This window comes from Asterias amurensis, chromosome 21 (genome assembly GCF_032118995.1).
Source record: "Asterias amurensis chromosome 21, ASM3211899v1".
NCBI classification, from domain to species: Eukaryota; Metazoa; Echinodermata; class Asteroidea; order Forcipulatida; family Asteriidae; genus Asterias; species Asterias amurensis.
This window is the reverse complement of record NC_092668.1, coordinates 5,093,511-5,121,254: the sequence shown is the minus strand read 5'-3', so window position 1 is coordinate 5,121,254 and position 27,744 is coordinate 5,093,511. Positions and strand designations below refer to the sequence as shown.

Genomic DNA, 27,744 nt, shown 5'->3' with positions numbered 1-27,744 from the left:
AGGCCAAGTGGCTCTTGGCAGGGGACCGAGAAGGCCTCTTGCTTTGCGATTATTGTGGAGAGTGGTTATTACCTTGAAAGATTGCCGACTTTGTTGCTGATATTTGCTTTTTATTGTGATTTTTGTGTCCATCAATAAGATGAATAGGGGAGTTTAAACAACATAGAGATTGGTGGTAAGTCTCATTTTCATATTTGTAGTTGTTCTTTATGTGAACTTTGTGCGGGAAGAAATAAGTTTTATGCTGGGCAGTTACGTGAAGTTCACAACGTATACGTATACAGTGGGTAGTGTAATGTTAATACATGTATGTACACTCGCCATGTGTGCTAGGTCAAGTTGGGTAAAGTTTATGTGTGGGCTGTGCGTTACCTGGAAACAGACGCCATTACACAGAGCACAACTTGTGTGTACATATACTCGGGTAGCGTAATAATAGCCTATGTTCTTATATCTCTGTACCTCCAGATTATTTATGTATTATTCTCATTTATCTTCAGTATCTCCATCTGGCAGGTGCTTGGTTTTTTTTCTGTTTCTTTAATTTTGTGTTGAGACCATACTACTGTGTAAGTGCATATATTGTTCCTTCATTGGAAGAAGTCGAGGAATAAACAGTAGGAACACTTAAGACTTGATTCAGCGCATCCTTATTTTAATTAATAAGCGGACGAAGGAGGAGGACACATCATGGCCCCCCCTACCTCTACAATACGAAAAGTAGCGAGAACACCCAGGTCGGAATTACTAATTCGACATCATGACTAGTGCACATAGAGCTTCCATGAACGGTGACTGTTTGCGGGATTCGCACGAAGATGCACGCCGTGAAAATCTTAAAGGAGGCGGCATTGATACACGGCCACGACCAGGTGGTGTATGCTTTATGTAAGTATTTCAGATGGTCGCATCCCTGTGTTCGACGTGACAAAATTTGAAGTTAACGCAAGCATTTGTTGCTAAAAATCTGTACACATTTCCGTGTCTTGCCACCACTATTTTTTTTATTCGTTATGCAATAAAATATAATCCAATTTACTCAAATAAGATGTACTAACTTTTCGTAAAAATGTGATAAGGTGGTAGCGAAAACGGAAAGTGTTCCAAATTACTATATAATTATTGACTAACACTACTTATAAATTAAAAAAGGCCCACACTTCGTGTATCACAACTAATACATGAAATGATAAACCTGTGAAAATTTAGGCTCAATCGGTCATCGGAGTCGGGAGAAAATAACGGGAAAACCCACCCTTGTTTCCGCAGGTTTCGCCGCGTCATGACATGTGTTTAAATTAAATCGGTAATTCTCGATATCGATAATTTATAATTGTTTTAATGATTTCTCAAAAAGTAAAGCACTTCTTGGAATGATATTTCAAGAGAAGTATTTCACCATTACCTTCTGTAAACCCAGTAATTTTTTTGTAAATCTGTGATGTTTATTTTTCTGTTGCGAAAGTGTATAATGGCTTCAACGTAATATTACGCTTGGATTGTAAACTTTCATGATACAGGCAAACTTCCCTGGAAATATTGTTGCCTTAAATGATTTATTTCCTGGATAATTTACATTCTATTTTGGACACGGCCCCAAACGAACGAGAATCGAACTCCTCTTTCTCAACTGACTACGATTTCTTACGAGCACCTCACATCTGTTTGGGCCGACCATCTGCAGCAATTTATCATTGCCATGGTAAAGACTTGTCTGGCTCTCTTTAAAAATAAGTTTTTTTTTCATTTTTTTTTAAATGCCTTAACATTGGTAAAACTGGACGAATAAAAAATACAAGAATGATCACACCAGTCTAACTGTTTATGTCAACATAACACTTCCATTGTTTGTTTACATGAGCGGCTTGTGTTCTGTTGGACTTGGAGCATGGATTGATCCATGGCATGCAGTCAGGACAGGGACTGATATTGTGACATTATGTTTGGATCGACATGTTATGGTTTACTTATGTAAGTTAATTTTCTATTAGGATTTAGCTATAAATTATCGGATTTAGTACAAAAAGCATTTCCGAGTTACTACAATGACGTGACAGAATTATTGTATAAGAAGCTCTGCAACCTACACAAAATTCACAAGGTTGGTTTTGGCATAGTAGAGCAAGGGTATGGGGATTCTATCATGTATGGAAGAGCACCCACGAAAGGAGGTCCTGTAAAATCAAGTTTATATGATGACATTTAATTTGCGACTTACACTGTTTGATATTTTTAGTTCGTGTGTAGAGATCAGGATTCACACCATAAAAGGGATTTCATTTTACAACCGCAAAACATCAAAAAGGCTCGGTTTTAATTAGTACAACCATGCTCTATGGTACAACTTGAGTACATGAGCTGTACTTATAGCACGGACTGTTTCTTTAGAAAGTATGGGGATATGTTTGTTTATCAAAAGAGTGTTCATTTGTACACAATGCCTTGAGACAGTGCAACTAGTGACCAAACTATAGTGACCCATCCGAGAGTAATCTGACTTTAGGGTGCAGATTCAGTAGCCTACTTGAACTTGTTGAAGCAACCTCGTTGCCCAATGCTCACAAGTTTCTATAGGTGTAGTTTACAGTAATAATGCAACTTGAAAGCAACTTGAATGCACCACATTATTATTAAAATAACAGTATTTGCAGCAAAACAACGCGGAAGTCGTTACGTACTGCTGCACAAAAATTATCCACCCGTTTCTATTTGTATGATGCAGAATTAATGGAGAGCAAGGAGTACCAAAACGCTAGAGAGCGAGCAAGACACCAGCCAAGAGATCTGACAACGATAATCATCGATGGTATGGACCAGGATAAGACTGACGTCCCCCATTTCATAAACAGACACAAAGCGTTTACATGTAATTAACAAAAACAGAAGAAAAAAAAACTATTTGAAAAAAAAACCCCGCAAATCAAAAGAAATGCAAAGTAAAAGCTGTCACTCGGGGCTTGTAAAGATATGTTTTTGTATTCATTTTACTCTCTGTACATAGGAGTATAGACTCTTCATGAAGGGTGCCAATCGGCACCCCTCATACCCAAAGCATTTTTATGGTTTGCCTTTTTGTATCCATTTCAGTCTCTGATAGACTCTTCATGAAGGGTGCCAATCGTCACCCCTCATAGCCAAGTTACTTTATTGTTTGTCTTTTTGTATTCATTTTACTCTCTGTACATAGGAGTATAGACTCCTCATGAAGGGTGCCAATTGGCACCCCTCATAGCCAAAGCAACTTTATGGTATGCATTTTTGTATTCATTTTACTCTCTGTACATAGGAGTATAGACTCTTCATGAAGGGTGCCAATCGTCACCCCTCATAGCCAAAGCAACTTTATTGTGTGCCTTTTTGTATTCATTTTACTCTCTGTACATAGGAGTATAGACTCTTCATGAAGGGTGCCAATTGGCACCGCTCACAGCCAAAGCAACTTTATGGTTATCATGTTTTAATTGATTTCATTTTCTGTACATTAAGAGTATAGACTCTTCATGGAGGGTGTCAATTGGCACCCCTCATAGCTAATGTAATTTCATGGTTATTTGAGAATTTACAAACAAAATTAAGAAAATAGGGAAAAGCTTCATGGAAACATTCAATATCACTTTTGAATGCTGAACTTTTTAAAATCCATTGATTTGATGCAGGAAAACAACACTATATAGTTTTTATCTGTACAAAATTAAACTCTCTGAGCAGAATTGTGTTATTGTGTATTTGTTATTGATAATAAACCATCTTTTCATAAATTGAGTCGTCCGAAGGTATCAAGTCAATTTTGTTTGAACAATCTGAAGGTTACTTCATTGCCACTGCTATGTAGCATTTCGTAACTCATTTGTATCTGATTAAAAACACAAAATTGAACTTCCAATAAAGACAATATGTTTCCTATTGTGTTGTGTGTTCATGACTACAACTGCGGACCCCATGTCAGCCCGTTTAATCACTATGTCTAGTGATTGGCGGAGTTGTGTAAGGGCGTGCCGCTCATCTTGGGGGAGGTTATTGGGAGTAGGGGCACTGGGGGCCTTAAGAACCTCGGAGGTAACCGAATTGATGTATGTCTCTAGAGACACATCTCGGTTCCTAGGGGGTAACCCAAGTACTCGTTTCCCTGAAGCGGTTGCGGGGAATAGGTTGGGTCTCCACAGATGACTCGTCATCCATGGAGGGCTCTACATGAAAGTATTCACGTAGGCGTAACCTACGATTGAATTGGGCCATGTCCTGTTGGAAAAGAAGTTAGTTAGGTTCTCTGGGTGTGGGGCAAAACTTAAGACCCGTTGAGAGGAGTTTAACCTGTGGGTCAGAAAGGACCATGTCAGACAGGTTAACTACAGTATTGGTCTCTGGCGACCTAACAGTAGGGAGGAGCAATGGTGGCTCTCTTAGCTTACTGTGGAAACGTCTATGAGTGTGTTTCTTATGGTTAGCCAGGACAGCGCGTCTGTTGAAGAATAGCAGACGCGCGCGCCCTAGCTGTTAGCTGTAGCCAAAGTCGCCAATTCGGCAACGGCCTAAGCTCCGCCCACCGCGCACGTGAGCAAGACACGTGTACGAACACTCCCAATAGACCTTTTCGCAAATACTGGGGCGCGCGCGTAAAGCTTGGAATTAGGTGCATTGTGGTCTAGCTGATTACAAATTTGATTCATTATCCCACAATGCACCTCATTCAACAGTCTGCGCTTGCGCATTGGTATTTGCGACAAGGTCTATGACATTCTGCACGATTCTGCCGCGCCTGCCAAATATACGCGCACGCATAACCGAGTTTGTCCGACCACAATCATTGCTGTGATTGGTCAAATGGGTGAACGCGCACAGTTTGATTGTTTGGCCGGATCGGTCCATTGGTGTATACCATAAAGTTATTTATAACACCCCTTACAAATAATCTGCCTGCTCATTGGTTTAGAGCGCGTCACACGACGTGTCTTAGTTTTGCTAGACGACGGCCGGGGGGGGGGGGGGCGGAAGGGGTCGCGCCACGAACCCGCCACCTACGTTGAAACTAATCTCATTCTTCTCTCCCGACGAGCGCCGGTCGAAGCTCTCCATACGAACCTACGCAAACGGCGCGCTGTGTAGTGCACGTACATTCCCTATATAAACCTAACAGATTTCGAAAACGTTCTACCCTTTGAACGCAGGCGCGGCCGTTGAGACTGCCTGGACGGGTCCATTTAATCAAAGGGTGCGTTTATCTCTAAATAGTGTTAACTCACCCAATGTCTACACTAGAAAACATCGTAAATGATTTTTGTTTTGCATTGCCAACTGCTTTAGTAGTTTAATAATTAAATAAGCAACATATATTTAGCGTAAACGACATGTCTTACATGTTATGCCTCAGAATTAACATTACCTGTGGCGAATGTTCCCGTCCGTCAACAGACGATCGTTTGCGTGGAAACAAAGTATAGGCAGAAACCATTTTTTCAAAAAATACTCACAAGAAACGTTTAATATCCAGAGGATGTACGGAGGGATTTTGTTTAAACTTTCAGGAATAAAGTTTTATTTCGAGCATCGAAGAAAAACTCATTTATCCACGGCAAATAGTGATCCGGTCCGCTAGGCCTCATTGTCTCCTTGTTTTTGGAGACGCACGGTCTGGACCAATCATGATGCGTGTTTTAAAGGTTCTATCAATTTGAAGAACCAATCACAACCGGCGTAGTTCGATAACGCTTCGGTAAGCCGTGTTACAGTTCACTCTCTGTCTCGGCAACGGATAGAGAAGGTCAAAATATTTTTTCTCCCCCACCCACCTCTCCCATAATGAAGACACATTATTATGAGGAATTGAGAATATCACCCTTGACGGGGATACGTTCAAATATGGAATAAGGTTGTTCTCTGCAAAATAATTACAATCATGTGGTGAAAAGGTGGTTTGTAAAATATGTACTTAAATTATGATAAAATATAAATAATTAGCTTGAATTCATAGTGTCTTTCAGGTAGACTCCTATGAGAAATGCTTCGGCAGACGCTCGGAGCAGGTGATGTATTATGTATACATGTATACTTATAACGAGACAAAAATTAAGGTGTCAGCCATTAAATCTCATGTGCATGCTTGTTTTTATTGCCAGGTCCCTTTGGCTTCACCGGTAATAGACACTGTGAGGTGGAGTCAGTGCTTTGGAGTAGACACTTCCAAAGCCGTTTATATTGGGATGCAATGTTTTGTAAGTCCGCGGCGAACTTATTTGAATTGAATGTTCTTGGATTCCCGGTAGACATCAGGAAGGTCCTCAAGTATTATCACTGGAGGAAAAGAACTGTGTGTAGTGGCATTTTGTCCACTTTGTTGTAAACCTTTTGAGTTGGCTGACTCCTTTCCTTGTTTAAATGTTTTCTGTTGAACAAAAGAGTAAAAATTGAGAGAAATAAATTTTGACCCTGTCCGTGCTAGACAGCGAACAACAAATACTTTGTGTCATGAGTCTTTCATTATTTGTCCGGGATAATGAAAGATCTATCCCTTATCATAACATTCAGTATAAAAAATCAGAGGATGAACTATAATTCTTTCACATTATGTCGATGTTTATAGCCATTTTAGGGGTGACGTTTTGTAACAAAACTCCCGCCTGGACCCATTCATAAACGTTGGCCGCTGCAATAAGCAAACGGAAAATTTCGGTAAAATGTTTAAGCATTTTATGTAAAACTAACCAGTTTAACAATTGAAAATGCTCCTACAATAAGTACTGTTATGTTTTCAGTGCTGTTAAAGAGAGCATTTCAGCGGTATTCATGTTATCTTGTTATGTATTCGTGTGATAGCGCCTCGGGAAAATAGAACGCTCCGGGGATCACCTCGGGAGTCATAGTTTAACCATGGCACTCGAAGCAGTCAATATTTGTACAATATAACACTTTATAACACCACTTACAATTATTCTGCCTGCTCATTGGTTTAGAGCGCGTCACATGACATGTCTTAGTTTTGCTAGACATCGGCCGTGTGATAGTGCGTCGGTTTGCCGTGCGCTAGTCCGAGGACTAGCACACGGCGTGCAGTACCCAGACGTCCGTTGCGTGTGCGAGGATGGTAAATTAACAGTCTTTATCCATTTCGGATTGCACGACACTACATGCAGCACAGTAAAGTTTTTGCAATCTTTATTAATTTGCGTCGTCCGTAGATTGTTGCATTCAGGTCTGTAACTTAATAATAATAGTACAGTATTTAGAAATGTTTGGGGTGTTATAAAACAAATATTGACTGCTTGTACTCGTGCAATGGTTAAAACTATGACTCCCTCGGCGATCCCCGTAGCGTTTTATTTTATTTAAAATAGAACGCTCCGGGGAGTAGTATTGTCTAAGGAACGCCTACCGCAGTTGGGTAGAGCAACACGCCTACCGCAGTTGGGTAGAGCAAAACGCCTACCGCAGTTGGGTAGAGCAACACTGTGGTTGCCAACCAGGTTGCCGAGCAATCGGTGGATTGTGGGGTGTGTTTGTGGTTATTGCCACGAAGTGGTGGGACAATGGCGAGCCACGGAGTGGCGAGTCGGCCGGCCCACGGCAGTATTGGGGTAGGCCCGAAGGGTCGACGCGTGAACATGATGCAAGGCATCATGTTGCGCGGGGTAAGACACCGCAAGAAGCGCAAACGAGCCGTACACAGCTCGTTTGTATTTTCACGAAGTGAAAACCAAGGGGCAGATTCCTCTACGTCTGACAAGACGTAGCGGAAGAGATAAAAAGGTGTGTGTCCTTTGTCCTTAGTCCAGCTCTGTCGTTTTGGGTTTAATCGAATATGTCTGCCCCACCTCGTTATGGAACACGTCCGGATACGTTTCTATTTGTACATGTTTATATCTATGTCTCATTTGATGGCAAAACGTTGGGTCGAGTATTTACTTATTAAATATATGTATTTTATATAGCACTCGGTCTGTACCGTGTAACGTCACCCTACGTCCAGGAAGGTCGGAGTCGCGCGTGGGTGGTTTCCATTGTTGAGTTGTACTTTGTTTTTGTTTTTTTTTGCACCGTTACCCTTGACTGGGTCATATAGGGTGTTTATCGGAGATACCGAGTTGCACCCGAATAAGTATTATTATCATTTATTTTTAATTAAATTTTAAATTATTTTATTCATTATTGGGTTGGCCATGGAGGCGCATGAATAATTTTTGTTTACCCGAATCAGTTTGTTATTCGGAAAGATCGGGGTGTGTTTGAATAACTCTTTGTGTAATCGATCACGTTTTGCACTTTTGACCAGAATGCCTGCACAGGTCCGATCTGTTTTCACATTAAAAGAGCGCGGAACCCCATTTTGTTTCCTTTCCTTTTCTGCATTTAACCAGAAGGAAAACTTACATGATGGTTGGCGATATTTATGATCTGTTCTTCGAACTAATAAAAGTGAAGGAGGTATCCATACCACTGCTGGAGTTTGTGCGGATGAAAACAAACACTGATCCGGTCCTACGGGACTGGAACGCGATGGGCCCGGTGAAGAGATGATCACTACCGAGTCGGCTATGAGAAAAGCCATTATGGCAGACAATACAGAGTACGCAAAATGGAACATTAAAAATGAGTTATGCCTGTTACATTAAAAGCAGATAATTGTCTAGTAAGGGCCCCCTAACGAAGAAAGCAATGTAAGCAGTTATTAGGCGGTGTAACAAAGGAATATGTTGCAGCATAACAACACAAAACTACAACAAGAGAACAAAGCTAAATCCGCCTCCACAGTACTTTAAGCAGCATGCAGCATCAGAGTCCAGCTTACTCCACAAGAAGATCAGAGCATACTGATCGAAACGTCGAGTTGAAACCAACGGTTCTTTTGAACCACCCCAACTCGTTAGAGATAGTCATTACATGGTGTTACCGCAAACCTTTCCATATGGTATTTCCACCATGCAAAGTTTCAAATCCTGCTTAAAGAGAACAAACACAAAACAAAAAATCGTTTAAGGAATAAAATAAGATATTTGTATAAATAAAGCAGTTTTTACTAAAGGCCCTGTCACACCTTGCTTGACGTTTTAGCCAGCGTATGACAATTTCGGCAAATACGCTGACGTTTGTCGAATACGTTATGGGTAAATTTTGTGTAAGTTAAGAGCACACTGAAACAAGCTGATACACGTCGTATAAGGCGAGGTCGTCGAGAAATAATGTCTGCGCGTGCACAATTCTCGACGTATGCCAGCTTGTGGCTCATAAGTTCCGCATAAGTTGTACGTGCGTTATACGATCGTTGATACACGTTTACACACGTCACTTGTAAGTCGTCACACGTCGAGATAATGTGTAGCGTACCCACAACTTATTTCTAACCTATGAGTAACGTGCTTTGAACTTATTAGTGCAGCGGCTTAGCAAGAAAAGTGTGCACTTTTTGAGAAAAGCATGAAACTTCTAGCATAGTTAGGTTGGACCATGAGAAACATTTTTAGATGTGGAGGGAAGTCAGATTTGACCTCAAAAAGTGCACAATCTTCATAATATGGGAGCTTATCCGCTGTACTATATGTCGAACGTATTTGACGTGTTCCGGACGACAACATAACTTACGTGTTTCTAACTTACAGCTACCGTTTAATGGCGCAATGGCAGCGTTTATGGGAATTCAACTTGGGTTCGCAGGAGGATTACTAACTGCGAAGTCAGGTGCAGTTACTATTTCAATCGTCGAGAGGCACCCTCTTTGTAGGCTCCTACATGTGATTGTCGGCAAAACGCTGCCGTGCGCTATGCAGTAGTTAGACTACTATCGTAGGACATAAGTTGTGAACGCCGGCAACACGCTAAGTATTCGGTATGGAAACGTTCTATGTAAGTTTCTAATACGGTTTGTATGCGTCCAACTTGTTATGAATACGCTTTTATACGCTAAGAATTGAAATATACATCGATAGTTCACTGGATGCCAACGTTGTATATACATTTGCATACGTCGGCATACGCAGACTAAAACGTCAATGTGTGACAGGGCCTTAAAGTCACCTGGAAATATAATTATTTTTCTTTCAAACATAAGAGTATATGCTTACGAACAATAAAACAATTTTTTTAGTAATTGTTTGTCACGATTTATATGTTTAAAAAATATATAAAGTTGTGTGGGGGTCTGACTCCGCCTACCCCTTTTGTGACGTCAATCGAGGCAGACTTTGCCTGCAATGCGTATAGTAAACACACGTGCAAAGTACATGTACGTCCAAGTCGTGAGTTGGTACATTTCAAAAAGTGTTTTTCTGCATTCAGCAGCAATACACCTGGTCGGCATAAACTCACGACTTGGTCCGTGCATGTACTTTGCAATTGTGTTTACTCTACGCATTACAGGCAAAGTCTGCCTCGATTGACGTCACGAACAGCGCCCTCTCGGATCGGGGTCTACTCTTAAGTTTGTAAATAACATAAGAACTGATTTTTTAAAACCTTAGTTAACTGTTTATTCACATTCCACTCATCAAAACACATAATTTATATTAGTGACAAAAGCTTTATTTAAAAAAAAAAAAAAAAAAAAAACACTTCCAGGTGACTTTAAAGGCAGTATACACTATTGGTAATTGTCAAAGACTAGCCTTCACAGTTAGTGTATCTCAACATATGCATAAAATAACAAACATGTGGAAATTTGAGCTCAATCGGTCATCGAAGTTGCGAGATAATAATGAAAGAAAAATAACCCTTGTCACACGAAGTTGTGTGCGTTTAGATGGTTGATTTCGAGACCTCAAGTTCTCAACTTGAGGTCTCGAAATCAAATTCGTGGAAAATTACTTCTTTCTCGAAAACTACGGCACTTCAGAGGGAGCCGTTTCTCACAATGTTTTATACCATCAACCTCTCCCCTTTACTCGTCACCAAGAAAGGTTTTATGTCAATAATCATTTTGAGTATTTACCAATAGTGTCCACTGCCTTTAACATCTACAACCAACATTGTGAACATGACAAACGATTGTGAGAGGCCCATAAAGGTCGGTCTATACGATGCCTCTCTTAATATTTAAGCATGACGTCATAATTCTTGCCCAAAATGAGGCTATGGGCGCACGTCCCCATCACTTGCAGTGGCTGTGCCCATCGCCTCGTTGTGAGTTAGCATTGTGACGTACCCCATGCATAAATATTAAGAGGGGCGTATATTCGGTCGCGCGATGGTCGCGCGATGGAAATCTTGACAGGCGCGCACCGGGCGCGCAAAGGTTGAGCACCGCGGCCATAGACTTTGCCAGTCTCGCGCGGATTTGAACTTCCGGGACCATTGTGGTCCCAACCTTATGGAGTTTTACGTTGGGGAGATTTTGTTTCGTCCATTACTTTAGTTTAATGTAGTTTATGACCATAAAAATGACATATGTTGTTAAAAATCGAATACTAATTAACATCATATATAAAAGTAAAAATAAAGTCAACATAATAACGAAGAAAAACCGATATTTAAACTTGACCTCAGGTCAGGTTAGCCTACGTGGTAAAAATTGAGAATTTGTGCCCATCTCCGATCACGAAACTTACGCAGACGCTTGTTTTGGTCGCGCGGGGTGAAAAGCTTTTTCATTGGTCGTTTAGGCGTCGGCTTCCTCTTTAAACTGCGTCACGCGTTTATCTAACGCCCTTGCGACCATCGTGCGTCCGCGTATAAACCAGCTGTGAGTAGTTTCACCTTCGGGCGTACATTTACAAAAGGGGTTTCAAAAAATTTAAGATCAAACAAACATCCTTGTCCCAGAGTTTTACTTTTGTCTATACATAGACTTTAACCGATAATTGTGTGTTTGTTTAAAAAGCTAAAACTAATTTAAACAAGCTCTATAGGGTATTTGTGTTGTTCAGATTCAGCATTAAGAATAAATTAAAGCAAAGATTTGATTCATTAAAAAAATAAAGTTCTTCAGTTGTCGTGTTTTCTCCCTCCGGTGCGCGCGAGACTTGCACAGTCTATTGCTGAGGTAACATGTGCCTAGTTTTGTGCACAGAGACATAAGGAAATCATGTTTCTTTTCTCTTTTTATGGAAATTTAATGTCTTTCTCGACAATCTTTGCAATTTCTCTGACATGGCTGCACGATATAACGATTTACTACATTCTTGCTATTCTTTTTTTTTTATTAGGCACAAAGGAAAATACTGATATTCTGCCAAATCTCATTTAATTACTATTTTATGCAGTTTCCGCGTCTTTTCCCCTAATTCACCTAAGACAAGCACCGTTTTCATAATGACTCGGTTTCAGTCTATTTAGTTGCAAATTTTGTAGTCGGTGATCTTCATTAGTATATCATGACCAGTGTTCCCACTTGGTGTATCCCATCATAAGCATAAAATAACAAGCCTGTGGAAATTTGGGCTTAATTTGTCAGCGAGAAAATGATGAAAGAAAAAAAAAAACACTCTTGGCGCTAGAACTGTCTTTTAATATTTTAGTGAGAATTTACCTCTTTCTCAAAAACTATGTTACTTCAGACGGAGTCGTTTTTCAATTTTTTATTATATTATCAACAGCTCTCCAATGCTCGTTACCTAGTCAGTTTTTGTTTTTAGTAACTACCAAACGTATACCTTCCTTTTAAGCGTATGTCCCCGTTTTATCTACATTTCCAGACGTCGGCATAGGCAGACTTAAACGTCAAGGTGTGGCTCGGCCTTAAGAGACGTTTTGTATTAACTTTGGTTGGTGAGCGGAAACAAGCAAAAACATATTAAGTTTTGGACATCATTGTACGCATACAAAAAAATATATGTTATAATTTTATGAGTCATTTTTTTTTTTGAGTCATTTTCCCTTTGTATTATGTGTATGAGGTAGTTTAAAGGGGGATCCCCTCAGAAAACACAAACAGGTCATGCAACACATACAAAGAAGACAGAAAACAGCAAGAAATCGCAGCAAATCAATGTCCATGCTTCTATTCAGGGGTTTGTAAAACGAAATTCAGCTCGTGGGGGGTACCCGGATGCAGAAACAGTCCACCTTTCTGGAAGAAACATTGCAGGAGACTAAGATAAAGATTGTCAACCTACTAAACCTTTATCAAATTGGTCACAGTCAAAAGTATACACTATTGACAATTCATCGAAATAACTATGGATCTGTTTTGCTGGTAACGAGCAATGGCGAGCTGTTGATCACATTGCGTGAAACGGCTTCCTCTGAACTTATGTAGTTTTTTAGAAGGAAGTTGTTTATCACTCAAATAGCATAATTCTTCGGGTCTGAAGCCCTTTTTTATGCATCTGAAAACACTCAAATAATGTGCAACACGGGTGGTCTTTAGCTGTTCCGACCTACCGTCGGAACATGTATTGTTTTCGTCGAGATTTTGATTTGTCTTTCTTCTCTGTTTCCGGCTTAAACCCATAGCAATTGTACACGTTTTTTTTCTTTAAACCTAATCTCCTAAAGTAAAAAGTTAAATAAAAGAGTTAAACAACTTACCAAATTTAAGCTGAGAACATAAGCTTAAATAATGTGAATAAAAAATAAAAATAAAAAATTACTATTAATTAACCACTTAATCTTCATTTGAATATACCTGATACAGTCACTTCCATGTTATTTTTAAACATTCCCTATGGTACATGCAATACAGTATGTACCTGTCATGAGTTGTGACTTACCTGAGAGGCTTGAGAGGAGTCTACTCAATTGTTGTACAGCGCAGTCTTTTTAGCTGTTCCGACCTACCGTCGGACCAGGTATTTTTTTCGTCGATATTTTTATTTTTTGTATTGTAATTATTATTCTTTGTTTCCGCCTAAAGCCCCATAGCGTTTGTACAGCGTTTTTGTTTAGGCCCCGCCGTCTCCTAAAGTACAAGGATAAAAGAGTTATCATAAATCAAATTGAAGCTTAGAACATAAGCTTTACTCTAATAAAAAAAGTGTTAAAATTCTTAATTAATTAACCACGTGGTCTTCATTTGAATTTTTAATTTGTAAACTTGATGCAGTCACTTTCATGTTATTGTGAAATATCCTTTTTGGTAATACAACACAGTATGTACCTCTACGAGTGGTTGACTTCTTGAGAGGAGTCTATACTATTTTTTTTTCGCGTTCTGGACCGTTTACTGTGTACACGCACAAAGTACGAAGGTTTACGATTTTCAATAGAACGTGCGTTAAATTTGTCCTTGTTTTTCTCACCGCGTTCTGGACCCATTACTTTGCATGTACAAAGTACGAAGGTTTAGGGTTTTCGTTAAAACGAACGTGCGTATTAGATAGGGTTTTTTGACGACGTCGTCGTCAAAAACCCCTAAAGCCAAAGGCATCTAAAACATTTCAACCCTAGGAAAATGATGGTCGCAAAATGATGGAATGGAAATTATTCCGCCGGATCATCCCCTCTCCATGCTCTGTTGACGCACGCACGATGGACGCTGAAGACTACATGTATGTATATGATGTGTAAAACCCACAGTTCAGAATTGCGAGTTCGGTCGTCTGTCCGAAATAGTCCGAAATAAAAATTATTTGTATCCCCCCCCCCCCCACGAAACAAAACATAATTTCTTTTTTTAATATTTAAGTTTGATTCTTATCTTTAAATCGATAGTGTAACCTTTTCTATTCTCAATTGTTAGCCCAGCATAACCTGTGTGCATGCATTATGTTTGAAAAACACAGTAAGCGGAAAGTGGTGATCATAAGCACAGAGTTTGGTGGTTAAGAGTTCAGTGAAATCCACTCGTACTACTAGATCAAACATCAAACCACTGACCAAATACAAAGATTTTACCCTTAGGAGTTTTTCACATGACAATGGACTCTAAAAATAGTGTCATGAACTCAATAAACCAAACAAATCAAACAATCCTGAGTCAAATACAAGTTTGTACATTTATTCAACTTTTTAAATGATTTTTTGGGGATAAACAATTCAGTTAAACATTATTTGCCTTAAAAAAGAAAAAGAGATGTTGATACCACACATCTTATATACCGCCCTCTATTGACAAGTTACCTTGGAAATCTTTGCAGCACTATATCTCAAGAAGTACACGACCAATTTTAAAACTCATTGGGGCATGGAGATTATTTTGAGATTAATTTTGAAAAACCTTGACCTCAAGTTGACCTCTACTTCCGGGTCCACCGGAAATGAGACCATATCTCAAGAAATATACAACCTATTTTCAATTGTTACAGTTATAGACTCAGTGGTCATTTTAGCACATGATCCAAGCAAAAGAACACAGAACAGCTTTGTGTTTGTTCACTAAAGTCTAGTTTGTCCTTGTTTTTCTAAACACGTTCTGAACCCATTACTTTCTAACCGTGTATGTACGAAGTACGAAGGTTTAGGGTTAGGGTTTTTGACGACGACGACATATCATCGTGTCCACAGATTTACACTTCACTTAAACAGTTTGAAGATAATGATAGTTGAAAGCTTCCCTTAAAATATTACTTGCTGTGGTATTGTAGTTTTCGGGAAATGAGTAATAACAAAATGTCACGAAAATTATTTTAGTCTCAGTTTTAGCAGTTTGCATCACTACAGAAAACACTGTACGAAAACACCGAGCAATTGTTCTTTCATCTAGCTGGAGGCCATGCTAAATTCCTTCAAAATGAACGCAGGACCCAGCTTACAAATATACGTCGGCCCAAAGTTGGCAAACGTACAAATTGTTGGTAGGGCAACCGTTGGCAAGTGACGTTGTGCTGATCTAAGGATGCAGACGTTAGGTTGCCCGTATTAAAACTACGTTGAGCCAACGTTGAAAAACGACATGTTTCACTGCATAATATTTCCCGACGTTGGCACAACATAAAAAATAGCCGACGTTAAAGTTGCCCCTAGCATAACTAAGTTGTGACAACGTTGTAATTCTGACTGTTGTATTTCATACTGTTTAAAAACGTTCGTACAACGTTTAAAAACTCAGTCCGACCTTCCCAACGTCTGTTCAACGTTCATTTTGATGCCGAATTTGCCGACGTTTACCGACGTTGGCCCAACGTATGCATGTTATCTGGGGAGTTTTACAGGCCGACACACTTGCTCCATTTGTGTTCATTATTGTACTGGACTACATAATGAGGAAGTCCTCCACAGATGTAGCCCTGGCGGCCTTACACTTTCGTTTTGTACTACAGTGACGTCCTTGACATCAGGGTACATTTCTGGGGCGGAAATTTTTTACAGCTTCATAACTCAAATCTTACCTGCAAGAAAGCACCAATTTCAACAGATTCACATTCCATGGCAGCATATGTTTTTCTGCGGTGGGTTTTGATCGTCATATATTCTTCACAAATGCGTCATTTTCATGAAATCATGCAGCTCCCAACGTTAAGGAATTCCCATTTTTGTTCGTACTCTCACAGTCTGCCGTGTGTACGCAAGACGCACGACGCGCAAATTTTGAATTGTGTTGTTGACGCTGTGCAGTCAAGATACGGTGACCAAGAATTCATGCGTCTAAGCTTGCATAATGCGTCTTGCACGCGAATGTATACGCGTACGCACGACAACAGACAACACTGTGAGAAACGATCGAAACGGGAATTTTTTAACGTTGGAAGCTGCATTATTTCACGAAAATTACGGATTTGTGAGGAAAATATGAGGACCAAAACCCACCGCAGAAAAATGTATGCCGCCATGGAATGTGAATCTGTTGAAATTAGTGGCTTTTTGCAGGTAAGATTTAAGTTATGAAGCTGTGAAATTTTTCCGCCCCAGAAACGGGCCTAAATAGTTAGGACTATGTTCCTGTGTACAGAGAAAGAGTCCTATATAGGGCTACCACAGATGCAGAGCGACTAGGTTTTACACTCAACCAAAAGAAGCTCCAGATACCCTAAAGAAGTCCTATCCCAGCTAACATGTATACGTTGGACCAACGTCGGCAAAGTCGGCATACAAAAAAAAACAAGAAACACATCATCACGTGAGCCTTCCCGTGGTGACGTCAGTGCACCTCGGGCCAGCCCCAAGAGCCCCGCTTGAGGATAGGGTCACTTGGGTCTGACCCATAGAGTTTTATATAAGAACTAGAGGGCGCACTGGCCTATATACGCGCCCCGGCATGCGCGCAGGCGGCCATTTTCTAAGTTGACAAAACTGGCATCTCACAGCGTGTGTTTGTGCGGTCATTTTGTAAGTTGAACAAACAGCATCGCGTGAGCGTTCAATAAAAAAAAAACTCAAACGGGTATTTCATATTCAACGCGCGTGCAGAATTACGCGCTTGTCATCTTGCGGTCCCGTGGCGTTTGTGCACGAAGCATCACTCGTGCGCCCTCTAGTTCTTATATATAACTCTATGGGCTGACCCGAGGTGCACTGACGTCACGACGAGAAGTCTCACGTGATGATGAGTCTGTTGTTTTTTCCAGGTTAGCGTGGGTAAACATCTGCACACGTTCGTACTAGAAAACAAAATAGGCGACTTTTCCAAAACGAACGAGGGGTAATTGTGTGCCCACGTTCGTCCTGGAAACAAATAAAATACGCCACATCGGGGTCGACCCAGGGAAGCTAATTGAGTGCACCCTCTGATTCATTACAGCAGGATGAATAATCATGTAAACCCCCGGTAAGCTAATCGCGCTATTCAAAGGCGAATGAATAGACTGTGTGCTCGTGACATACCGAGTAAACAGCCAATGTGAGTTAAGACAGTCCTGCACTGTTTGTGTTACTTGGTATGTGACGAGCACACAGTCTAATCGTTCGCCTTTGAATAGCGCGGGTAAGTGTGTAAGCTTCAGGTGTTTCGTCATCGCAGAGGCCGATACATGAATATTTACCCTGCTGTAACGAATCAGAATAAAGGAAACCTCTGCAACGTTCGTCGTGTATGTAAACTGTGGGTGTAGCTGCCAAGGGAGAGTTGTTCATTGGCTCTGACGTGGTCGACCGGCCGACGTACCTCCAAAACCTATGAACACTAGTCAGTTTTTAAACGTTGTACGAACGTTGGTAAACAGTATGAAATACAACAGTCAGAATTACAACGTTGTCACAACTTAGTTATGATAGGGGCAACTTAACGTCGGCTAATATAGGTTGTGCCAACGTCGGGAAATGTTATGCAGTGAAACATGTCGTTTTTCAACGTTTGTTCATCGTAGTTATAATACGGCCAACCTAACGTCTGCATCCTTAGGTTGTGCCAACGTCGGGAAATGTTGTGCAGTAATGACCGGTCAATTTCTAACGTTGGCTCAATGTAGTTAAAACACAGGCAACCTAACGTCTGCATCCTTAGGTTGTGCCACCGTCGGAAACGTTTTGCAGTATAACCGGTCAATTTCCAACGTTGGTTCAACGTAGTTAAAATACAGGCAACCTAACGTCTGCATCCTTAGGTTATGCCAACGTCGGAAACGTTGTGCAGTAAAACAGGTTAATTTCCAACGTTGGTTTAACGTAGTTAAAATACGGGCAACCTAACGTCTGCATCCTTAGGTTATGCCAACGTCGGAAACGTTGTGCAGTAAAACAGGTTAATTTCCAACGTTGGTTTAACGTAGTTAAAATACGGGCAACCTAACGGCTGCATCCTTAGGTTATGCCAACGTCGGGAATTGTTGTGCCGTATAACATGTCAATTTCCAACGTTGGAATAACGTAGTTAATATGTGGGCAACCTGATATCGTCATCTTAAGGTTGTGCCAACGTCAGGAAATGTTGTACAGTCCAAAGGGTCACTTTCCAACCAAGATAACATTTCACACGTTGGGCCAACGTTGGAATGTATTTAGTTATTAGTATCATCAATTACTTGTAAATAACATAACTGCTAAGTAATAAGTTTTGTTGGTGGGATTGCGTACTAAATATTGAAGAAGAAGAAAAAAGTTTCCAGACCCCCAAACCGGCCTAAACTGGCCTAAACACTGAGCTGTTATCATGGCAACGTGTTAAATTATTTTTTGAAATGCCTACCACCCACAAACTATAAAAAATATTAATCTTTTGTTTGCCGTGGACACAAATAGTAATTATGTCAACATTGTGTAAAATTGCCCTTACAATTTATTGTTACGAACTGCACAACATAATACAATTGCCCAAGTTTTTTTTTTCTCTCGCCAGGGGTCGATTTCACTAACGCGTTTTGGTCATCGCAAACGCCGAAATCGATCGTTAAATCTAAAATCCATCGCAACTTAGCGATGGATTTTTAGCCGACGATTTCACTAAAACTTAACGTTGAATATACTCGTCGCAAAGTTTTATTTAGCGATGACAATCTTGCGATGACGTGTTAGTGGTCGCAAAGTAAAAATTCGCAAACTTATGATACATTGCGCCATTATGTGCTTATAGTTATAGCGGTGTACGTTTTAAAGTATAAATTGTCCGTGATTTAGAGTAAAATGAGTGGCGCTACATTATTTTAGTCTTGCGGTCTTTTACCTGGTAGACTCAGATTGCCGATGACAACTATCAGCGACGCAACTGCAGCGAAGAACCCCTTAATATCGGTAAAAAGGAGATACTATATGGGTCCGATTATTTTAACCATCATTTTTAGAAAAAATGTGTAATGTATTGGCAAATTGACAGTGTGAAGCTATAATATTAGACAGATATGTCAGAATTTTTATCAATCCCACCGTTACAACAGATTAACGAAAACTGTTTATTAAAATCTACATTATAATAGAGGCCATAGGCCTATAAATGCTTTAACCCTTTGTAAATGAATGCCTAAACATCGTCCACAATAGTTCGTATGCACCAACATGACAACGATTTACATATAAACTGCACATTGCCATTTCATTTCGAGCGACGACCGACGATTTTGTTGCGGAATGTCAAAGGTCACTACTATTAGCCTCGTACAAAAACTTTATTTCCCTTTTAACGTCATCGCAATTGCGATGACTTTAGTGAAACGCAGAGTTAGCGACATCGCAATTGCGATGTATTTGAGGTTTGCGATCTCATCGCAAGTGTGTTAGCGATGATCGCAAACATAGACGTTAGTGAAATCGGCCCCAGATATGAAAAGACCAATGTTGGCCCTAAATCACAACCAAAATGAAAACATTTCTGAGACCCATGGCAAGTTGACAATTTGGGGCCCAAACATATGGTAAATGTGGATTGGAGGGTAATGTGCAATAGCAACTTCCTGCGAAAGCATAACATAACGCATATTCAACGATCACCTTATAAAGCACCTCCTGCCTCTGAGAGTGTGCGCAATCTCGGTATTGGGTTTGACACTTCATTGAGTGTCATGCTGAATTAACATCCCTGTGCAAAAGTCTCAACTAGCTGATGCGCAATATCTCTAGAATCAGAATATTCCTCGATAAGGACACTTGCCATCGTGTTGTCCGTGCTCTGATTCTTACCAGGCTTGACTATAGTAATGCCTTGCTGTTTGGGACCAACTCAACAATCAGACAACGACTAGTGCTTAGTGGGGCGTCATACGTAATGGCGATGGCTTGGACAATCTCAGCTGGGACACCGTAATTCAAAAGAATGTGCAGCATGATTTTTCTGTTGACACTGTCAAAAGCCTTGGCGAAATCTACAAATACACATGATGCTTTACGTTTGGAGATTTTCAGTTCTTCAATGATTCTTCTGAGGGCGAGAATCTGGGGAAGTGCTGATCTGCCTTTGCGAAATCCATTTTGGTTGGGCCGTAGGATGGGGTTTATATATGGGGCGATTCTGTTTAGGAGCAGTCAGCTGTAAATCTTTGAGGCCAGAGGTGATAGTGTGATTCCTCTGTAATTTGAGGTTGCTGAAGATCACCTTTCTTTGGAAGAGGAATGATGGAGGATAACGAGAAGGCTGCTGGTTTATTTCCCTTATAGGTCTCGTTACAGAAGTCTCATAGATGGCTGAGAAATAAAGGGCTCTTCCAAATGACGGCTGGGATGTTGTCGGGACCAGGTGTCTTGGTGTTGCTTAACCTTTTCAGACAGGTGTTAACCTCCGTCATTGTGAAAGGGCCAGTCTTGATTGGCAGGCTATCTGCTACTTCGAGATTGAAGAAAGGATCGTCGTCTGGCTTGGAGTAACATTGCACTCGTTTACCGAGAAGTGAGCTAAAGTGCTGAAACCATGTTTTTCTAGGCGCTGTTCGGTAGTTTGACCCGCAACGCGGATTACTAGGGAGGCCCTTCTGTTGGTAAGCTCTCTCAGAATCACCCAGGCAGCAGCATTTCACTTCAGAGGAAGCCGTTTCTCACAGTGTTTCATATTATAACACCCTTTACAAATATTCTGCCTTTTCATTGGTGTATAGCGCGTCACATGGTATGTCTTAATTTACTAGACGGCGGCCGTTTGATAGTGCATCGTTTGCCGTGTGATCGTCCGACGACTATCACACGGCGTGCAGTACCCAGACGTCTTTTTACCCACCTCGAACCCAATCAGTTGTGCATCTGTGTATCTGAAACGCGCGTACGAACGTTACGTGTACGAAGATAATAAATAGTCTGTTGGGGTGTTATACAACAAATATTGACTGATTTAACTCGTGCTATGGTTAAAACTACGACTCCCTCGGTGATCCTCGGACCGTTCCATTTTCCCTTGGTTGCGCCTCGGGAAAATAGAACGCTCCGGGAATCACCTCGGGAGTCGTAGTTTTTACCATAGCACTCGAAGAAGTCAGTATTTGTATAATATACACCCCTTACAAATATTCTGCCTTTTCATTGGTTTAGAGCGCGTCACATGATATGTCTTAGTTTTACTAGTCGGCGGCCGTGTGATGGTGCACGACTATCACACGGCGTGCAGTACCCTCGGGAAAATAGAACGCTCTGGGGATCAACTCGGGATTCGTAGTTTTAACCAGCACTCGAAGCAGTCCATATTTGTATACTATAGGTTTTCTCGGTCAAATCCGGCAAATGAGCAGTCAATTTCATTTTCATGCGTTCGAATTAAAGCTGTTTTGCCTCTCCTCGTTAGTTACTGCGTTTCAAATTCAGAATTCAGCCATTCAATTTCGTTTAGAGTCGAGTCAAATTCCTTTAGCACTCTGTTCAATTTAGCGTACCGTTATTCTTTTTCGTGACACCCCCCCCCCCCTCAGAATTTGAATGCTGCTTTGATGAATTTTAAATTGAATGGTTATTTTATTAAATCTATGGCGCAACATTACATTTGACTAATCATAAAACGAAATCGAATTACCGTTTTCAGTAGCATTCGATTTCGCGCGAATTAGAATAGCTTGGTGGTTAAATTGGCTGCTCATTTGCCGAAATTGACCGAGAAAACCTTTATTAACCTCTCCCCACTACTCGTTACCAAGTGAGGTTTTATGCTATTAATTTTTTGAGTAACCATTAGTTTCCACTGCCTTTAAGTCTGCTCCAGGTCGCACATTGTCTCATCTTGCTCTAAACACTAGAATATACTCACAACCGCAATAAGGGAGTCAATAAGTGTATCAAACGTTATCTTTATCCAACCTAACGCGCTGCGTTGTTGGCTTAGTGACGCTTTACAAATGGCCTTTATGTATGTATGTATGTAGGTATGTAGGGAAACTAAATGAAGTACTGGATCATCAACCATGACGCGTAAATCTTTGTTCAAGAGAAAGGACGGATAATTGATCTAAACATTTTGTTTGTATTATTCATTTATTGATTAAAGCCATTATACACTTTCGGAAAAAAAAAACTCACAGATTCACAAATTACTTACAGGGTTTACAGACGGTAATGGTAAAAGACTTCTCTTGAAACATTATTCCACGAAATGCTTTACTTTTTGAGAAAACATTAAAACAGTTATCAATTATCGACAACGAGAATTATGGATTGGAGTAAATCCCGCCGTAAATCATGTTAATGGCTGCCTCAATTGTTTTCAATACGGAGGGAATAAAATTACTCTTGTTTATTTATTGATCGTAACTTGATCAAGACCTTGTTGTTTTGATTTTGACCACGTGTAGGTATTCAAGGTTCCTATCTCGTTTCTGGTACGTGATCTGCCTGCTCGTTTTCCTGACGGTGGGGGTGCTTACAACTTTGTCATTAACAGCATACGAGCTCCCGGACTTTTCAGACCCGTCAGAGGTATTTAGTATTAGTGTTTTATTATTTTATCTATTTTTTTATCAAGTCAATTAAAATGAGCTGTTTGCGCCTGACGTTCAAATTATGTGGACAACCCTTTGTATCGCATACTGACTGTGTACACATAAGTTTACATGTTCACTTTATGAAGGATTCTTTTAGCAAACAGGCATTCGTAGTTTATGTACAATCAACCAAACTTAAATCAGAACAACAAAATATGAAGGCTATGATAACACAATTAAATTGTACGTCAGGCACCATAAAGGGATATCCTTTATAATGTTGTTCTCCACAGGGCTTCGAGACGCGCGGTACAGTGATACAATCACGATTAATTAGTCTCAGTAACCTTATGGAAGATGAAGACCAGGTGGTGAGTCTCCCTCTAGCGGTATACAATAGCCAACCAAGAATAAAACGACAGGCCGGAACTGATGCTGGTGTCCAGTTCTGTTATTCCATCGGTAAGTTGACAGTGAAACATCTCCCCATCCGTATTAAAACAAATTCTTTCTTCTGTGTAGCCTTCATTTTTTGGTTCACCCTTTTTCTCATTTCAAAATGATACTCCTAACTTTGGACTCTGTTGAAACTTAAAAAAACTTATGTCTGTTTCTAAGTTAGGAGACGTAACGTGTCCTAACTCGAAAGAAAACAACCAAGCTATTGCGCCCCCTACGGCACTTTTGAGGAACTCTCGAATAATTGTTTTTTTTATGTTTGCTTTGTTTTGTTTGTACAGAATATTGGGGCGAATTTGTTCCGGTCATGGTGTTTGAACAAGTAGAAGGTGGAAACACTCTAACAACGTTGGCCATCAAGTCGGTTTGCACTACCGAGGAACAGCTCGTTACGAACCATCCCTTGTTCATGTCGAACTGCCTCTGTGTCGGCAACTACTCGGACAGAGCCTGCCCCAGCACATGGTCTTTAGGAAATTACATAGCACTGTTCTCCAATAAGTCATCGTGTGCGGATATAACAGACGATGATGTAACATCTACTATGAGTATACTTGAACGCTGCGCACCGTATTTGCACAACATAACACGATTAGAGCTGAGTTCAGCCGCACCCGGTTCGATTCCCGCTGAATGTAGTCAACATGACTTCGGTCCCCATACCGTGCTGTACTATCTCCTACCGGCAGTTTTCACCCAGGATATTCTAGACGGCGTGACACCACTAGAGAGTCGAATCAATGCCGTGTTTTACCCGATACACAGCCAACAGAAAGATGCACTCGAAACCATCTATACAGAGAACATCATGCCGGTTTTATACGAAGATGGGATCACAACGGTCAAGGCTGTAAAGTTTTTCATCAAGTTCAGACTGTTTTCCTCGAGCCTCTTTGCAGATACCCTGTACATGGGCATTGGGATAGGCCTCGTGTTCTTCTTAATATGGGTGTACACCGGGTCTTTTTTGGTCACCCTCACGGCACTTTTCAACATGGTATTCTCCTTGGTCCTTGGGTATTTTTTCTTCACTGTTGTCTTCAGCAGACCCTTCTTTCCGTTTGGGAACTTCATGACCGTGATTCTGATTATAGGCGTCGGTGCTGACGACACCTTTGTGTTTATGGACTTGTGGAAGCAGTCGAGAGCAAAGCTTGGTATAGAGGACCTGCCACTACTTGTCTATGAGACGTTACGTCATGCTTCGGTCACGATGTTCGTCACAAGTGCAACTACATCAGCTGCACTCTTTGCGACTGTTGTCAGCCACACCACCGCGGTCAAATGCTTCGCTGTTTTCGCTGGTACCTCGATCATAATGAATCTAGTATTGACCCTTACACTGTTGCCTGCCGTCATCGTCATGCAACATAGAATAACCTTATGCTGCTGTCGATCAAGAAAACAGCGTTCAACAACCACCAAATCTAAATGCACGATATGTCTGAACAATATTTTGTTCAAACCCCATAAGCGTAGTTTTTGAGCGCGTTATCCCATTCCTAGTGAGTAAACTTAGATATCTATGGATAACCCTTTTCACACTGTTGATGATATGTGGTGCTTATGTGATATTCTTTCAACCCGGGTTTCAACTTCCTTCCCAAGCTGACTTTCAGTTCTTCGCAATCTCTCACCCATTTGAGCAGTACGATTTTGTTTACAAAAAAGAATTTTCGTTCAGTAAGGAAGATACTTATGATGCCAAAGGTACCGTCATTTGGGGCGTCCAGGCTGTAGATAACGGGAATCACTGGGAACCTGGGGATTCTGGAACGTTGATTCTAGACGATAGTTTCCAGTTCAACGAGACAGAACACCAAACGTGGATGCTAAACTTCTGCGCCGAGCTCCGTAACCAAAGCTTTGTCAATCCGGATGAACCAGTGAGATGCTTTATTGAAAACTTCAAGAACTATATGGAAATGAGCTGTACAAACCCTCGCCCTGGAGAAGACGTATCCCCCTGCTGCAATCAATTTGATTTCCCGTATGATCCCGCCCTCTTTGACCTTTGCCTTTATGCGTTCGCAACAGAGGACCTTTTCCCGGAACTTTTCTTCGGGAGAAACAACTCGAGACTTGTGGTTATCAATGTCACATTCACCACAACATTTCCTAAAAGTGATCTGTATTCATCAAATGATGAATTCTGGAAGTCTGTTAATCCTTGGATGGAAGAGAAGATCAGTTCAGCCCCGGATCCATTACACAATGGCTGGTTTATTTCCGAATTCAACTATGGACTTCAGTTCTACGATCTTCAGCAGAGTCTAGCCTCCGGAACTCAAATCTCTATGGTCATTACGCTGGCGATAGCATCCGGAGTCCTACTCCTAGTCATTCAGAATGTATTAATAACAATTTGTGCTATGGTTACAATAACAAGTGCTGTTTTTGTAACAGTAGCTAGCCTTGTTCTTCTTGGATGGGAGTTGAATATCATCGAAGCGACTATTGTCACGTTGGCTGTTGGGTTATCGGTTGATTTCACCATTCACTACGGTGTGGCATTCAAGCTCTCTCCTAGCTCGGATCGTGACCAACGTACTCGCTACTCATTAACAACCATGACGGCTGCTATCACCATAGCTGCTCTGTCGACCTTCATAGCAGGGGCCATAGTGCTGCCAGCTACGGTCGTGGTCTACTATCAGTTCGGAGTATTCTTGATGCTCGTAGTCAGTATCAGTTGGAGTCATGGAACTTTCTTCTTCCAAGCCCTTTGCATCACGATTGGTCCGCAAGGGCGTTGTGGCGACGTACCTTGCCTGCCATGTTGTGAATGCTGCAGGGTGGGCGAGAAGCCAAGCAATGCTGTCAAACCGGCTCCTTTATCAACCGTCATTCACAGTTATGATAACCCACCACTTGCAAGCCATATTGTCACTGGGGAGAGAGTTCAGACTATCAGTAGGGGACTTGTCCTTGCTGCCCCTCGAGAAGAGTCTATTTTTCTTGCGCAGAACAACAGAGATCAAGCTAATAGTCAGAACCATCAAGCGTGGAATGACGTCTCAGAACGTCGCACTAGCCATCGCAACGGGTCAGCAAATCAGGGTCACAACGATAGCCATGAGACTCAGGAACAGCGTGACAGATATGGTTATCTTTATCTTAACCAAATAACATTAGACCTAACGGGACAGTAGTATCCAACGGGGCAAACCACATACGCCTCTCCTAATACTTATGCATGACGTCATAATTCTTACCCAAAATGAGGCTATGGGCGCACGTCCCCCATCACTTGCAGTGGCTGCGCCCATCGCCTCGTTTTGGATTTGCATTTCCTCCCTCGGGAAAAATCAAACACTTTCGATCTTGACTGTGCTCCGTGGTCATAATGGGTTGATGTGTGGCAGCCAAAGGCGCCCTTGCATGCCAGCTTCTCGAACACGCTGTAGCCGCGTCCTTCTCAATTCAGCTCTTAGCTGCGAGTAAGGATGACAACCAACAAGCTGCAACTAAACGAGTCGAAGACAGAGTTTTTCGTTGCAGCTTCCGCTAGGTTCGCTCCCCGCCTTTCCAACGTTACTTTGACTCTTGGCGATGTTACGATAAAACCATCTAAATCGTTGCGTAACTTGGGTGTTGTCATTGATCCTCCGTTGAGCATGAGTGGCCAAGTTTCTTCCATCGTTAAATGTGTCAGTTTTCATCTCCAGAACTTATCACGTATCCGTCGCTTCATGAACCAAGAGACATGTAAATTGGCTGTTCAGTCGCTAATTTTCTCACGGATTGACTACGGAAGTGCATTGCTGTATATTGCCAATGAAGGTGACTTAACTCGTCTGCAAAGGCTACAAAATAGGGCTGCCAGACTAATCTTTCTCGTTGCTCGCGACCATCCGAGTGCGCCATTGTTACGTCGCCTTCATTGGCTACCAATTCGAGCCCGGATTAATTTCAAACTTCTCGTCATTGTTTTCAAATGTATTCACTCTACAGCACCTTCATATCTTCAAGAACTCATTTCGTTCAAATCATCCGCCTATGCCACCCGCTCATCGTACGACAAAACACTTCTTCACATCACCAAAACTAAATCACGCGCAGGAGATCATGCCTTTCAAGCCGCTGCTCCCCGGCTCTGGAATTCCCTTCCCCGTAACATCCGGGAAGCCAACACACTGGAACGGTTCAAAAATATGCTCAAAACCCATTTATTTGTTTAATCTGGCCATTTTTTGTTTTTGCTTGTACTGTTTTTTGTTTGTATCTTAGT

At 41.2% G+C, this 27,744-nt stretch overlaps 1 protein-coding gene across 1 annotated transcript; it reads left to right on the top strand.

Annotated features, from left to right (window-relative positions):
* The first annotated feature begins 52 nt into the window (after window positions 1–52).
* LOC139953141 (protein dispatched homolog 1-like) lies at window positions 53–27,744 on the top strand. The gene is given in 6 exon segments (XM_071952560.1): window positions 53–175; window positions 668–888; window positions 22,926–23,049; window positions 23,348–23,516; window positions 23,795–24,978; window positions 24,980–27,744. Coding segments are annotated over 5 exon segments (3,291 nt in total). The 5' UTR covers window positions 53–175; window positions 668–760; the 3' UTR covers window positions 26,666–27,744.